The following is a 15,657-nucleotide window of genomic DNA, read 5'->3' on the forward strand; positions in this document are numbered from 1 at the left end:
ACTCTCGGCCGAAACCCCCGTGTCAAGATCCTCCTGTAGGACGCATAACCCCTGCCTGCTTCCTACCGTCACCTATTTATTTCACTCCTTAACATTGGCTAAATGAATTGTATGTGCAAACATATCCATACCTATACAACTATGTTTTTTAATGTGGTTTCTTATTTTTTATTCATTCATTTATCAATTATTTGGGTAAGATGTAGTGTTAAAAGATAATGTCCAACTAAATTATTACCAAACAAGACAAATTCGAAAATGTCAAATGTGTGCTTTTATTTAGATGTATTGTACATGCATAGGATATACGAGATACATCCATATCAATTGAGTAATGGGTAAAATAATGCACAATCGTAAATTTTTAATCAGACATGAAAATTTAAGAAAATAAATTAAACCTGGAAACAAGGATTTATGCCTTTCTTGACACTTCTAACTACTGACACCAAATAGAAACCTCAACAAAAGGTCAGGAATGACAAATTTATATTTTCCAAAATGCATAATACAGTAGCACCAGTAAGCCAGTATGAACAAACACGGTATACTTTTACTTGTGAGGTAGGCCTATTTTGGGCGATGCCGGACCTATCTAAACATGTATTCTTAGTCCTGCCACTGAAATGATTTCCTAAATCTTTTATTTAAGTGCTAAAATTGTTTTTATCTCTGTACTATCATGACAGCTGGAATGGGATGTATAAGACTAATTTTGAAATGTTTAAACTCTCTAGGCAGATAATAATAAAGTAAAATCACCACATGACATAAAAAAACAGCATGATTAAAAAGCACACGTAGCTACAAGAATTACAATTTATTAATATCATTGTGTATTTCAGTCTGGGCTAGAGGGAGCGGTACATTTGAGCTTTGCTCCTTGGTTGAGTTTCAGGGAAAGCTGGATGGTGCAAAACATGAAAACTGAAAGCATCTGGCTGTCTGCTCTCCACCCCGGGCCATGAAGGAACACAGGCTTTAAAGGAAGCAGGGTGCAAAAGGGTACAAAAGCCAAAACCATGTGTGTGGGGGGGGGGGGGATGGGTTGGTGGGGGGACTGGTGTTCACATATTGTTCAGTTCCATTAGAGTCTGGTCCAGCATCTGAGTCATGTCAAGGTTCTCCTCTTTAGCATGTGTCAATTTCTCTGTTAGAACACCAAATAAAGGAGATTAATAACACACACGAGACAGATCAAATTAGTGAATTCCATGAGCAATTAGTGATTTACATATCCAAGACACCAGGCCAGTCTTTTAATTGAAGTAGGATTAAACGTGCATACAATAGTCTGACATACCATGCATACAAGAGTAGTTGGATTTAGATTTTGTTATGCTTCATAGAAACAACACAACACACAACCCATTATAAGAGACAAGGCTATACAACACCTATTCATTGGCTAGTAAGATTTTACTTAAAAAATAATACATTTAAATGGGATCCTTAAATTGTATGTATACTTTCAATGGGTTTGTTACCACAAACAAACATTCACGCAGTGCAGGTTATACATTTGAATGTAAAACTGTATCGGATTGCAATCATTCATATATATCAGACACACAAACACACATCAATCTGTATCAACAACAAACCCTAAACAATGATAACAGTCAAATAATTTAATCCTCATTCAAAACCACTCTTAGGTCATTCATAAGAAGGCGGTTTTTCTCAAGTAGCTGGGAGGCACAATCTTTGCAGTCAGAAAGCAGTGAAGGAGGAAGAAAATGAGAGATCAGAGGAAAACAGCACGAGGAAAGCTGCAGGTAAATTGCTACGAGATGTTGAAACCTACCTGTTTGAGAACCATTTGAATCCTCCTGAAAATGTACTGAATACATTTCCTTTAAAAAAAGCCTGACACTTTAAGTTACTGTAGTGTTCTGTAGGAATGACGTTTATGTTGTCTTCTAAGCTGTATTAAATCAAGACACAGCCAAAAGGGCCAGTTGCAGATCAAGTGCAGGATTGAGAAATCCAATGAAGAGAGAAGCAGACATACTATATGCTCCTGTTGTCCTAAATAAACAGTTATTGTGCTATCTGTCAGGCATGTGCATGTTGGTTAAAGAAAGAAAGACTGAGTAAATGGAAAGCTGTGTTTATTTAAATAAATGACAGGTTATTGTGTACCATACAAACACCAGGTGTCCTCCATTACAACTTCTGTTCCATCTCAGCACAGAGTCAAGCCTTATTGAGAAACCATCCATCTTTTTTTTCACTTTCGCGATAACGGCCAACTAATGCTTCTTCATACTACGCTCAATCTATCAAAATTGTTTGTCTTCTCGGGTACAATCTATCATTGTCAGCTCCTGCCACTTTCCTCGAAACATTACCATCATTCTGTACTCCCTTTGCAGCATTTAAAAAGTGCTTGAATGCATCTATTAAAATGCAGTAGCTTCTAGATCAACTCCCCTATCACTTAATGCAGCTCATTCTGCTGTAGTGTTGTGATGCTGGTGTGATGGTTTATATTCCATTGAACAACAAAAAAGGAAAATATGAAATGAAAGGAAATCTGCAGGACAGAGAAGGCACTATAATGCGATGTGGTCTCCTGAAAACGTATGAGGAAGGCAAGGAAAACTTTCAATTCATAAATCAAGGCTTCCTTGTTTTATGAGAGCCACTTGAATATAAATAGAAAAGAGATACTACGTATATAGAAGGGAGGATGTTTATTTTTTTTTATACAACGCAGAAAGTGTCTAGGATTCTGTACAAGAGATGGGATAAAGCTACCGTTGACATGAGGGGGAACACATTTGGAAAGGAGGGAAGAGAGAAGAAGAAAGCAGAGACAAGAGAGGAAGTGGAAGGGAGGGGAAATGGAGAAAAGGCTGGAGAGAGGGGACAGAGTCCGCTCAGCCGGCAGGTGGCGTCTTTGATGATGAGGTGTAAACAATTTATCTGTGTGGAAGAGAGAAAGAGCAGAGTGAACCACATGCAAAGGCGGGGGTGGGAGGGGGGGGGCGGTACCACGGGGAAGGGTCGGACGAGGCGACGACACCATCAAAACACTCTTGAGGCGAACCCCACAAGACAAACAGACAATGCATCACAGAAGTGCATTGTTTGAAACGCATCTTCTAAATTAACCAAAGACAGGGTGGGATGCAACAACCACAGCTGCATCAGCATCAACAACACTGCGATGTTCCGTCCATCGTCCATGAGATTACAAAGGTAACCCTTTTCTGATCAATCAGGAGGGCATGCATCGGAAATAATAATCCCACACCATGTGTGGGATTTATAAATTTGTGCATCCCACACGTTTCAACAGGCATCATGAAAAAGGACACAGGAGGCCTCTCTTCCAGACAGAAGTAGACCGTGTTAGTAGAACAGGTATGGACCTTGGTTAGAGGACAAGTGGTCAATCTTCATCACTCTGAACAACACTGTGAGTGACTAGGATTCAACATATTCAAAAGTACCACAACAGCATGCTACATGTCAAAACACGTTTGACTGACAGAATATTTCAATTCTGACAGACAATCTGTTCACTGGAAAGGGCACAAGCACTCGAACACCAAGTCCACAGTATTTCCAAAAAATGAAAACACAATGGTCTCAGAGGCCCTCTAAACTGCGTTCTGTCCGTACAATATATTACTCCAGGTGTAGCCACTATTTGAAGCACGTTAACAATGTGTAAGCCACAGAGAGCATATCTACATACCACACTAAAGCACAGGTATGGAAGGAAACAACACAGGGTTTCCATCTTTGTCAAATTGCTCTTGGGTACATCATCTTTGTTGATGATTCAAAGAAAACACGATTGACTTCACTGCCTTAAGTGCTGAGTGAGCATACTACATGTGTCTATACAGGCATGGCTGCAGTTAGCAGGAACCATAAACAACTGTAGAAACAGAAGCAGCAGATGGATGGAGTGGTCAGCATGCAGATCTGAATGCACACTGGACTTTGAGGGAAGTAAAGGGTAGTCGGAGGAGGGGAGGAGAGGTGTGTAGGAAGGGGCGGGTTGTCGAGAGGAGCAGGCACAGAAGGAGGTGAATTACATGGAGGTCATGTCGTTGAGGGCGTGGTCCAGCTCCTCGCTGATGGCCTTGTACTTCAGTTTCTGGGCGTACAGCTCGTCTATTGGTGGGCCGAGATAGGTCGGGGTGGGGAAGGGGTGAGGTGAGGTGAAAGGGTGCACGAGAGGCGGAGGAGAAAGAGGATGGCAAAGGTGATTGATGAATGGTGGAGTGCACCCCGAGAGAGAGGGGTGGACAGGATGGAAACAAAGAAAAGAAACGAAAGGAAGAGTTATACCAGAAAAAAGTAACACAGAAAAAATGAGTAAATCAATGGAATGACTAAAACCTGAGCACGGTCAGGGATTAACACGGTGCTCCTGTTTACCGGCTGTGTCCTCTGACCTCACAATGACCAACGGTTGTAAAACGTGGATGATTTACTCACCCTGTGCTACAAGTCAGCGATCTACTCCATGGCGTACGGGTAAACCTACCTATGCTGCAAGTATGAGTCAGCTCTGATAATCTTTCCTATCAGCGACACACCCTCAACAACCATAAGGAGAAGAGACCTCTTCCTACCTATCTGGGCTCCTGCTGTTGTAACTGCTACAGCTACTTAACACGCTATGACCGATAGCGTAACAGATAAGAAGTTGGTTCACAAAGTCGAACAAAGTAAGGTAGGAGGAAACAAGGAAAGCTTTGAAAACCAGCAGTGAAAAGATAAAAGGGTACAACAGTCACCTACCCATGTTCAATTATTGACCATGACTGGCAGCGGCTGACTAAGATAATACAGCTGAACTGTATATAATCTCTACGGAAAGGAAGTGTGAAACAGACAAGGCCAAACGAGAGAATCATACCTTCCAGGTCATCAATGGTCTTCTCAAGCTTGGCTACTGATCTCTCAGCGAACTCAGCACGAGTCTCAGCCTGTGTGTGTGAGACAAGAGAACACATCCATTAGACCCCGTGGACACAGACACTTGGAGCCTTTGAACGCTGCTCTGGAACCCATTCATCACGGCGGGCTAACGTAGCGTAGCGGGACTTGCCTCCTTCAGCTTGTCGGTGAGGACCTTGATCTCCTCCTCGTACTTGTCCTCCTTCTGGGAGTACTGTGGACGGACAGGGGGGCACACGGGTCAAGGGGAGGACAGGGGCGCAGGGCTCGGCGAATGGGATGATGGGTCATGGCATGCTAGGATGTTGGGATGTGTCTACTGGGGGAGATCCACCGAGGGCATGGAATAGGATCGGTGGGATCACGCTGGAGCACGGGGCAGAGACAGGGGGGGGCGGGCACACTTACCTTCTCGGCCTGGGCCTCCAGTGACTTCAGGTTGTTGGTCACAGTTTTCAACTCTTCTTCAAGCTCAGAGCATTTGCTGGTGTTTTAACGCAATGGGAGGGGGGAGGGAGGGGGGGAGGGAGGACGTCAGGTGCAAAGGAGAAAAGAGGAAGGAGATTGAGGGAGGAAAAATCAAGATGAGGATTGGGGAAGAGAATGAGAATGGGAAGAAAGGGGGGATGAGGGTAATGGGAGAGTGGAGAAAATAAGTATGAACCAAGCAGAATCAAGAAAGGACAGAAACCCCACAGTATTCCAAAGGCGCCCCCAACAGAGCAGGAAGGTGACACTGAACGTTCATTACGGTGGTGAAAGGTAATCCTCAAACAAAGTTGCAGCCCGTGCTATTAATCCACCTAGCTCTAGACACCTCTGCGGCTCTAAATCTTGTTAAGCATGAGTCATTCGCGCACACTTCCTGCCCTGTTAGCGATATGAGAGTTTCAAATGTCAAAGCGCGAATGAAGCGTGCAAAGAAAGAGGGGGGAGTCGTGTGTGGAGGAGGAAAAAGGAGGGCAGAAGCGGCTAACAGCAGAGCAAGCAAGACAGTGATTTCATTCTGTGAGGGCAACGGAAGGGGACGTGGGAATGCCCCCCTTTCTGCTGACCGCAATACACAGCCTTTGGTTGTGTGTCTGTGTGTCTAAGTGTGTGTGTTTTGTTTCTCTTTGTTAGTAGTACCTGTATACCGGAGGAGTTGAGTGATTTGAGGCTCTGCTCCAACACTCTGAGCTCTTCCTCCGTCCTTCTCGCCTGGCTGTTAGTGGGTGTGGCGAGTGGAAGCAAACAATATTCAAACACCACATGCAAATATAACATGCAATGGGAGGGACGTGGTGTTTTTAATGACGTGGCCATCGGGCGTAGGTGACTGCTGCATGTTCACCAAACATGCATGGATAGAGGAACCAGCGGGGTAGAGTATGGAAGCCTTACCCTTCTGAGAGCTCAGCGCGCTCCTCTGTGCGCTCCAGGTCACTCTCAATGATGACCAGCTTACGGGCAACCTTTAGGTGGAGCAAAACAACAATTACTACTAGTGAACTACATTACCCAGAATTCCTGTTGAACCAAGTGCGTGGGTTCTAATCTGATATAACATACGTAGACATGTGTACATATGTACCTAAGTGCTGCTTATAGAAGAAAAAAAAATACGTGGATGCAGAGTATGTATGCTAGTTTATGATGTAACATAAGGACATATGGTAACTATATAGCGTGACAGAAGAACTCGCCTCCTCGTATTTGCGGTCAGCCTCCTCAGCGATGTGTTTGGCTTCCTTCAGCTGGATCTCCTGCAGCTCCATCTTCTCCTCGTCCTTCATGGCTCTGTTCTCAATAACCTTCATGCCTCTGTAGGGGGGGGAAGGGTGGGTCGACAAACAGTAGGAGTCAGTGGAGGGTTGCAGATCCATGGCCCCAGACCAGGGCAACACACAGAGATAGGGAATCTCAAGACGGAAAACACAGGTGTTTACGCAGATATCTACTGTACACAGTATGGAAGAATTTAAATAGTATGTTGTTTTCATCCAAACCCATCAAACTGAGGATCACTACATTGAAAGTGTATGATTATTAAAGGTATACTCCTAAATTAACAGATGCCAGATTGGATCTTCTGATCGGTAGAGATGTTGTACGGGTGGCACCCTTGCATCAACTGACGGCGATGTGTTTTGTCTAATGCCTGTTTGTACCCAAAACAGATACAAAGTAAACAAAGCAGCGTATGCTTTCAATAGGCCTGCCCGAAACGAACCCTATACGTGCTTATCAAAACTAACACCTGCCATTTAGCTATGTACACCAGTTAGCTATCGGGACTTAGCCACAATGCACTATATTGTTTATGTTCTGAACTGTTGTCAAACAAGAGCATGACAAATGGCCGATATGTGAGATGTTTGAGCATGTTGAGATGCCGACTAGATTTGAAAGTCCATGCGTACGTTAAGCGTATAGACTCGGGCCCTCAGGTGCTCCTAGTGGGTAGGCCCCGTGTACAGAGTCAAAGTGAACGTGGGCGGCGTCGTGGGGACAGAACAGCTATGGCTCCGGACAGCCCACCTCTCGCTCTCATCAGCTGCCTTCTCAGCCTCCTCCAGCTTGGTCAGGGCAGTGGCCAGACGCTCCTGGGCACGATCCAACTCCTCCTCAACCAGCTGGATGCGTCTGTTAAGGGAAGCGACATCGCTCTCAGCCTGCGGGAGGGAAGAGGGAGAGAGAGTCAGGGGCAGCCCGGAGGATACTGGAACGTTCTGGAGAACGCACACAGCAGCAGGGAACATATCTCCTGAAACAGACACACACACACACACACACACAGACAGATACTTTCAGACACACAGACAGACAGATACATACAGACAAACAGACAGATAACGAGGAGTCACATGCAACTGTACCTTACAACACAAAGAAAGCAGGTCAATATTTAAAAAGGTATAGGTTTTTTGTTTTTATTCATTTTGATTTTGGGTTTTGTTAGCATGCAATCTGCAGCACGGTTCGGCCCATTGTTATACAGGTTGGTTGTAAATCAATATTCATGCTGCTATAGCCTACTAAGCGATATCCGGCTGCATTGTTGGTGTATTTGTGTGTGCCGCATTGGGAAAAGCAGAGTAGCCCTTCCCATAGGATTAGTCGTTTTCCTCGCCGTTCATGTATAATTAATCAAATCTCCCCAGCCTCAAGTCAAGTTGAATGCCCTGCGGACTCGTTATCAGACCCGCGAGACAGATTAAGGGACAAAGACAGGCAATTCCACAGGCGCATCGCAACTGATGCCGCCCCATCTGAGTTGCCGAAGTTTCAACGCAAGTGTTGCTACATTTTAATTAACGGCTCGTCATCTGTGCTCAACGACCAGGAGCCCGGGCCACGCGTTTACAGAAACTGAAATAAGGATCGGCAGAAACACTTTCTGGCCAACCACTTCCTTAAAATGGAGGCAGAAGTCACTCCAATCCGTTTGTTTTTCTGCTGCAATTTTAACACTCAAGGCTAGATTTAGAAAGTATGTGCGCATTGGTTTGTGTTGCAGCCCAGGAGGGACTCTTCTTACGTTTGAACTAAGGTGGCTTCTGCACTGTGTGCGGAGCCACATCAGCTAAACGGGCAGCCAGTGCTGAGCTGTAGCCTACTCCTGCAGTCAGAAGCACCTTGCACATTTCCAGTCCAAGAGACCTTATATGGGCAGGTTGACGAACAACCGCCTGAGCTACGGGTTTTATCACTTTGATGGCCAATTCAATAACTCGCTTTAGCTCAACCTATGCACGATTTGAAAGTGTGCCTTTAACACTTATATATTTTGAAGGGATGCAATTCAATACATCCGTAAACTCCCGTTACATCCACCAAGCTGAAGCGATGCGACGCAGTGATCCGATGGGACGTTATGACTTAAATGCAACGAATGTGTTACATTGAATGCATGAATATCTCATGTGCTACCGACATCGTTTAAAAGCAAGTTTGTACCTCAAACAGTCTATAGTCTGTACGATGAGGCGGTACTGGCTATATGTGATAGTCATGCTTACTTCTTCTCTGGCTTTTTTCTGCAGTCCCAACTCCTGCTTTAATCGCTCAGCTCTGTCTTCTGCAACCTCTGCCTGGTCTTGTAAAGATTTTATTTTTCGTTTGACTGATTCCAGCGATATGGCACCGGCCATTGTATCTATAGATGTAACACACTGGGCTATACACTGCTTCAGGAATTCCTTGAAATTTAAATGAGGCGCAATGACGCTTTGAATGGTACAACAGGAAGACATTGAGCTGCCCAGGCGTTCAGCGTCGCGTCATGATTGCCAATTGTACAGAAAATGACAATAAATAATAATCATACATATTTGTATGAGAGGATTTGGAAGGCATTATTTTATTAAACTGAATGGTGTCGTTTTCAAATAAAAATCAATATATCAAAAGTTAACGCGTAGACTAATTGTATATAACTACCACTTTATTTGCAAGAACACGCCCAGTTAATTTCATCAGCATCCTTTTGCTTCATGTCAAATTGTAAAACAGTGCCATCTGCCGTCCTGTTTGCAGTGGTACAACCAACGTTTTAAATGTCAGTAGTGCAGGCTTACTCCAGTAATCTGAAATGATAACTATTATTATCTATACTTTGAGATGGTGATTAATGACATTGCCGAGTTTATACAAACCCTTTAGTTGTGGGTGAAAAAAATATGATTAAGCTGTACAAAAAAAACAATTTAATTAATTTATAAAAATCGCCTGACCTACGTTTCCCTGATATAAATGTTTATTGCGGCTCGGGTTGGTTAATCTACATACAACATAGACCAATCACATCGTTGTTCAGTTTCTTTAGGCTTTTATCAATGCTTAATTGAGAAGGAACTATTTCGCTGTCGCGAGCCGGGAGCGCGGCCCCGAGGCGCGCAGCCCTGTGCTCCGCGTTGACCATATAAAGCAGTGGGCTATATTTATCACGTCAGACGTCCAGTGGAGGGCGAGCTAAATATGCAGCTTCTCAAGAAGGCTCCTTCTTGAGAAGCTGCATATTTAGGTCGAACTGTAAAACAAAAACCCCACCCCAGAAAAAACCCCAAAGAGGTTAAATAATTAGGTATTAGAACCCACTATAGTCGATCTCCATGTTATTTATTGATCCTTTTCTACGTTTGGGTAACAGTCTGCCATGCTTTCTTTGTGTTGATTCAAGTAATACGACATAGTTGTAGTAAGACATATAATATAACAACAGTTTAATGCATCAATGGGACATAATGTCATTCTAGGGAATTGTCAAATTGTCACCAATAACCGGCAAGTGTATTTCACAGGCCTGTTCAGGTAATGTTGGGTCAAGATAACTTTAAGGGTCAAATGACAGTTGGCCCTATATTTATAATGACACTGGACACACAATCTGACATTAGGTTCCACTGGCATTGCACTTGTCATTATATTTGTGGTAACGTAGCGGAAATGTGTAAAGGAAAGTGCAGAAACAGTGCATGTGTGTGTCGGGGCCCTTGTCAGTGGGGCCCTGTTCGTCTCCCATATACTCACGTCGGCGGCTTTCTTCTCAGCCAACTCAAGTTTCTCCTGTGCGTCTTTAAGAGCCTCGGAGTACTTGTCAAGCTCATCCTCAGTTCCCTTGAGCTTCTTCTGCAGAGCTACCAAATCGTCCTCAAGCTGGTTTGTGTGTGTGTGTGTGTGTGTGTGTGTGTGTGTTTTATTGGAGTGGTGGTGCAGAAAGATTCAGGGGGTGATCAGCAGGAAACAGGAGTGCGTGAAGGCGTACAGCACCGTAGAGAGGCAGAGAGGCAGACAGGAGAAAAACAACAAGAGGAGGAGGAAAGGAGAAGAGGAGTTAGACCCGTGCGCATGGAGCGGTACCTTAGCGGCCACCTCCTCAGCGGCCAGCAGCTTCTCCTCCGCGGTCTGGCCCTCCTCAAACAATTTGTCTCTCTCGTCCTCGGTAATGCGCAATTTCTTTTCCAACTCTCTTATGTCATCCTCTAACTATACATTGGTGTTTAAAAAATACACATTGTCAAGTAAAGAAATGATCAGGGGGACACGTAAATATCATTAACTGTTACTTACTATTACTAGGTCATTTCAAAACATTTGGGCTATACGGATGCGATCCATATTCTAAAATCAAGACTATTTAGAATTAATAAAGTATTAATTATTATTATTTAGCTCAAAAAAACTTTCGAAATATCCAAGAATTAATCCATTGAAAAATTGAAAAGGAAATCCATTAAAGAATCCCCCAATTTTTTTTCTCTTTTTTAACGGCATCTGTAGAGCTCCAAAGCGAACCGACCTGTTTGCTTCTGTCCTCCGCTGCCTTCTTGTCTCCCTCAGCCTGCTCCGCTCTGTCCAAGGCATTCTCCTTGTCCAGCTTGAGCATCTGCATCTTCTTCTTGATGGCGTCCATGGCTGATTATTGTTGTTTGGCCTCACCAAAAAGTCCAGAGAAATCGGAGGGGAAAGAGACTGAAGCGTCTGTACCTAACTGAACGCTAAGCTGGAGTGCGAGCTCTTCCTGATTGTGGCCTGTCAAATATGTACTTCCAGGGGGGGGCGACTGAATTCCTTTGGACATCCAATACGTTTTTCGCAGAAGGCGTGCGGGGATACCTTCAGCATGCCCCGTCGTCTTTAAGGTCCAGCCTGCTGATTCGTTGCTCCCAGACATTTGACCAGTGATATGACCATATATGGGTTGTGGGTGGTTGGGCCCACTTCTTCCATGAGGAAGGCTTCTTGCTGCAAGTGTAATAAAAGCCACTGGGTCCACTGAGAACATGGACGTAAAGTCCGTTCCTGTCATGTTGGATTTGTGGGGGTAATCATCATGATATCTGTTTCACAAATTCAATGCATGTTCTTTTTTATTCAGTTTTATCTTTTCTACTTTTTCAGTCAACACTGTTTCATGTGTGATGTCCCATTGACTTAACATCAGCATCTTATTGATATTTCTGATACTTCTGCCCCCTCCCACAGAGCAGGGATCGGGACCGAGGGGACAGCTGGGCGCGTGGTTCAATAGCGGGCCAAGCTAGAGACACATATTGGCCGTAGGGCTTTGTCTCATAACAAACACACAAGCCTAGCGAGACAGAAACGTCAAGGGGACCCCAGAGGCATTGTTCACAACGTGACAGACATAGGAGAGGCTACCGGACACACCTGATAATGCACCAGAGAGCTAGTGTGTAGCTGTTGATCTGTCAGTTGGCCGGCCACAGAGCCGGCCCGACACACATAGCAGGATTCCACTTTAAGCCCCATTACCCAGACTTAGCAGCTGGCAGACTAGGCCCCGGGCAAACAATGCTCACACCATTTTTTTTTATCTTGTTCTAATTTTTAATGGTCTAATGTTATGAATAGTATGAATAGTGATAGCTACTTAATGAAAGGGGCGGTGTTGACAAGGTACACTGTTTTCACATACACGTAAACCAGGTGTTTACATTTGGACTGAGCCACGGCACTAGTGACCGCGTCCATTTTAATACCATTAATGAAGTTAGGACGCAGACCGCTGTATGTTCAGACCTCCCACTTTCCACGTCGTGGACGCCAGAGAAGAAAGCAGGCAGTAGATAGGAGGACATTTTGAGTCTCGGCCTGAAGAAGATATTTTTAGGGCAAGCCTCTCTTTCTTGCACCTGCCCTGGTCTATAAAACGGGACCAAGACACCCCGCAAGTGTCGGATGGCTGCCGATCACATATACCCCCAAAATAATCTCTTCATCTCATCCTTAGTCGCCACACTCTTATAGTCCAATGGTTCCTGGACCATCAGCACAAACAGCCATTAAGCAAATGTTTTTTTTTATATCAGCCTTATTTAAGTTGCCAATTGGCAATCAGCAGCAAGAGCTTAATGCATATTGAGATAGTGAGTTAATTAGGTCTGCCTATTGGGACTTATTAATTGATATTTAGTTGGGTATTCCACTTCCTCTTTGTAATCTTATATCATGCCCGCTGGGATGGGTTGTGACATCACTGAAGCAGAAATAGGGTGAGGTAGGGTTACCATATTTATTATGGTGATTTCCTTTAACGTCCTTCATTTAGATTTGAAGTAATTTAGAAAAGGGAGAGTAGGACAGCAAATTGCACCAATATACTGTATATTATATTATTGCACCTTAAACGGGGGATTTTAAATTATGATCGTGTGAAAACCTTTATTTTTTAATACAGGTGTATCACAGTAGGAAACGTTTAAATAGTCACACTTTATTCTTTGTCAATAATATTAGAATTAACTTGGTTATCTCTGTAAAATGAAAAGCGATTAAAGCTTTCCTGCACTCACAATTTCAAGGGTTTTGTTTTGTCTTCGACAAGTGTATCTCAGACATACAGTCTTGATGCAAACTATAACAATATTTGTATGGAGCTTTTACTTTGAAATAAGAAATGGTCCATGAACATGTATCTGTCAGCTCACTGCCCACACTGTGGTCTCTCCACCCATAAGATCACAGAGAACCATGTATGAATATGATTATAGCCGCCACCCAGTTCAATAAACTCCCCACACTATTCCTCCTGTTAAAAAATATATCAATATGACACAACATACGATATCTTGAATTCAACGATCACATGATCCATGCTCATTTCCTCCAATAATAAAAAAGAAACATGGTAGAACATGAATGTTTTTTAACTTCACTAAATCATTTGATTACGTCCCTGGATTGGTCGGTTTGGTCGGGAAGGCCAGCCCCCCCCCACCCTGCCCACCGTCAGTGTGTATGTCGCGTCCGGCCCTCTGTCTGCTATTTTGGGTGGTGGGGGGTTGGGGGGAGGCGGGAGACGGCGGGGGGCCGGACTTGGCCACCCTGCTTGAGAACATGCCTGAGTGAGAGGACCCTGGGGAGGCACGGCGAGGAGGTCTGTCATGGCTCGGACGCCGTTGACCGAGACGCACTAATCTCTGCGCCTCAGCGGGGGACACCCATAATAATTATTAGGATAATAATACCGCTAATTATTATTGTTGCCAGAGCTCCAGTCTGCTTCACAGTCAAAGCCCTGGCATAATGCGACGACACAACATGACACGATGCCCTAAAGATCACTCCTGACAGGCTTAGGGTTCGATACCCGACCGCATAGTGTTAAATGATCCCCCTCGCTACTGCCTTGGGTTCCAAACCACGTCGGTTGGGAAGACTGAGAAGCACAGTGGTGGCAGACAACCATCTGAGGATTTCACATGGACATGGTTCAGATATATATAGAGAGAGAGGGAGGGAGGGGGAGAGGGGAGAGGGGAGAGGGAGAAAGAGAGAGAGAAGGAGAGGGAGAGGGAAGAACATAGAAAAAGACGGAGGATAAGGGAGGGAGAGAGAGAGAGAGAGTGAGGCTGGGAGAGAGAGAGTGAGGCTGGGAGGGAGAGAGTGAGAGAGAGAGAGAGAGAGAGAGAGAGAGAGAGAGAGAGAGAGAGAGAGAGAGAGAGAGAGAGAGAGAGAGAGAGAGAGAGAGAGAGAGGCTGGGAGAGAGAGAGTGAGGCTGGGAGAGAGAGAGAGAGAGAGAGAGAGAGAGAGAGAGAGAGAGAGAGAGAGAGAGAGAGAGAGAGAGAGAGAGAGTCGCTTGGTTCTTGGTGACAGGACCTCTGGGGGATTGGAAAGCTCCATGCAGGGGCATGTTCATTTTACACTGCAAAAAGGGAGAGAGAGAGGGTGAGCAGGAGGGAGGGAGAGAGAGGGGGGGGGGGAGGGAGAGGGGGTGCAGCAGAGTGCAGCCCCAGCTGTAATTTGATGCCATAATGTCATTAGGTTTCTTCAGTTATGTTGTCTTGGCTTGCGTACGATTCCAAACCACTCTCATTGGTGCCGTCAGAACACACACACACACACACACACACACACACACACACACACACACACACACACACACACACACACACACACACACACACACACACACACACACACACACACACACACACACATACACACACACACACCAAGCCACACAGCTGAGGCACATATGCAATTACAGGAAATACAATGATTATTACACTGAATACACAAAGTGATGATTAATAAACATTTTGGCAGGTGACGCTCATTAATTTTGCAGAGTTGCGTGTCTAATGAATCTCTTGAATCATAACATAGCATGTTTAATTAGGTCATCGCTAGCTTCAAATTGTGCTGCGTAGAGATGGGCAGAATTGCATATTGTATCAAACTATATTTGCTATGTGGAATCATCGCGTAGAGAGAGAGAGAGAGAGAGGGAGAGAGAGAGAGAGAGAGAGAGAGAGAGAGAGAGAGAGAGAGAGAGAGAGAGAGAGAGAGAGAGAGAGAGAGGGGGGGGGGGAGAGATAGAGCAGGAGAGGGAGAGAGAGAGAGAACGAGAGAGAGAGAGAGAGAGAGAGAGAGAGAGAGAGAGAGAGAGAGAGAGAGAGAGAGAGTGAGAGAGAGAGGGTAAGAGAGCGGGATGGGGTGAGAGAGGTAGGGAGAGAGAAAGAACAGGAGAGGGAGAAATAGAAATTTGCAAATAGGCTGAGGGAGAGCGAGCATCTGTAGAGAGAGGTAAGGAGATATTTGGATTGACAGCTCCCCCAGATGTTGCTGTGCACATCCAGAGAGAGAGAGAGAGAGAGAGAGAGAGAGAGCACGGCTGGTCACACACGAATGAGACATGTAATGCTCGGAGCGTGCTGTGTTTTGTTCGCTTGGATGTGTGCGACGGCTGTGGAGGCAGCGGCAAAACACAAAGCTGTGGGCAAA

General features: G+C 44.8%; 1 protein-coding gene across 14 annotated transcripts; it reads right to left on the reverse strand.

Annotated features, from left to right (window-relative positions):
* Positions 1-255: 255 nt before the first annotated feature.
* Positions 256-11,513, reverse strand: tpm1 (tropomyosin 1 (alpha)). 14 transcript variants are annotated; one of them, XM_030366852.1, is made up of 10 exons: positions 11,207-11,498; positions 10,768-10,893; positions 10,438-10,563; positions 7,447-7,580; positions 6,612-6,729; positions 6,310-6,380; positions 5,335-5,410; positions 5,078-5,140; positions 4,886-4,955; positions 256-1,150 (listed from the first exon to the last, which is right to left on the reverse strand). In XM_030366852.1, exons 1-10 carry the CDS (start codon positions 11,318-11,320, stop codon positions 1,068-1,070), a joined length of 981 nt encoding a protein of 326 aa, XP_030222712.1. In that variant the 5' UTR covers positions 11,321-11,498; the 3' UTR covers positions 256-1,067. The 14 variants fall into 14 exon arrangements, with proteins under 14 accessions (XP_030222712.1, XP_030222706.1, XP_030222699.1 ...); XM_030366838.1 differs by lacking the exons at positions 256-1,150; positions 10,768-10,893 and adding exons at positions 2,098-2,931; positions 4,056-4,134 and having other exon boundaries at positions 11,207-11,512; XM_030366841.1 differs by lacking the exons at positions 256-1,150; positions 5,335-5,410; positions 10,768-10,893 and adding exons at positions 2,098-2,931; positions 4,056-4,134; positions 6,055-6,130 and having other exon boundaries at positions 11,207-11,512.
* Positions 11,514-15,657: the final 4,144 nt, after the last annotated feature.

The sequence above is a fragment of the Gadus morhua genome, chromosome 9 (genome assembly GCF_902167405.1).
Source record: "Gadus morhua chromosome 9, gadMor3.0, whole genome shotgun sequence".
Classification (NCBI taxonomy): Eukaryota; Metazoa; Chordata; class Actinopteri; order Gadiformes; family Gadidae; genus Gadus; species Gadus morhua.

What these genes read in the sequence shown, in the direction of transcription:
- tpm1 (XM_030366852.1), bottom strand. Translation starts at nt 11,320, where the DNA reads ATGGACGCCATCAAGAAGAAGATGCAGATGCTCAAGCTGGACAAGGAG. An exon ending in CTGAGAAGAAAGCCGCCGAC is followed by an intron (nt 7,581 to 10,437) that starts GTGAGTATATGG and finishes TCCCTCCCGCAG; the next exon opens with GCTGAGAGCGATGTCGCTTC. An exon ending in TGGAGGCCCAGGCCGAGAAG is followed by an intron (nt 5,141 to 5,334) that starts GTAAGTGTGCCC and finishes GTCCGTCCACAG; the next exon opens with TACTCCCAGAAGGAGGACAA.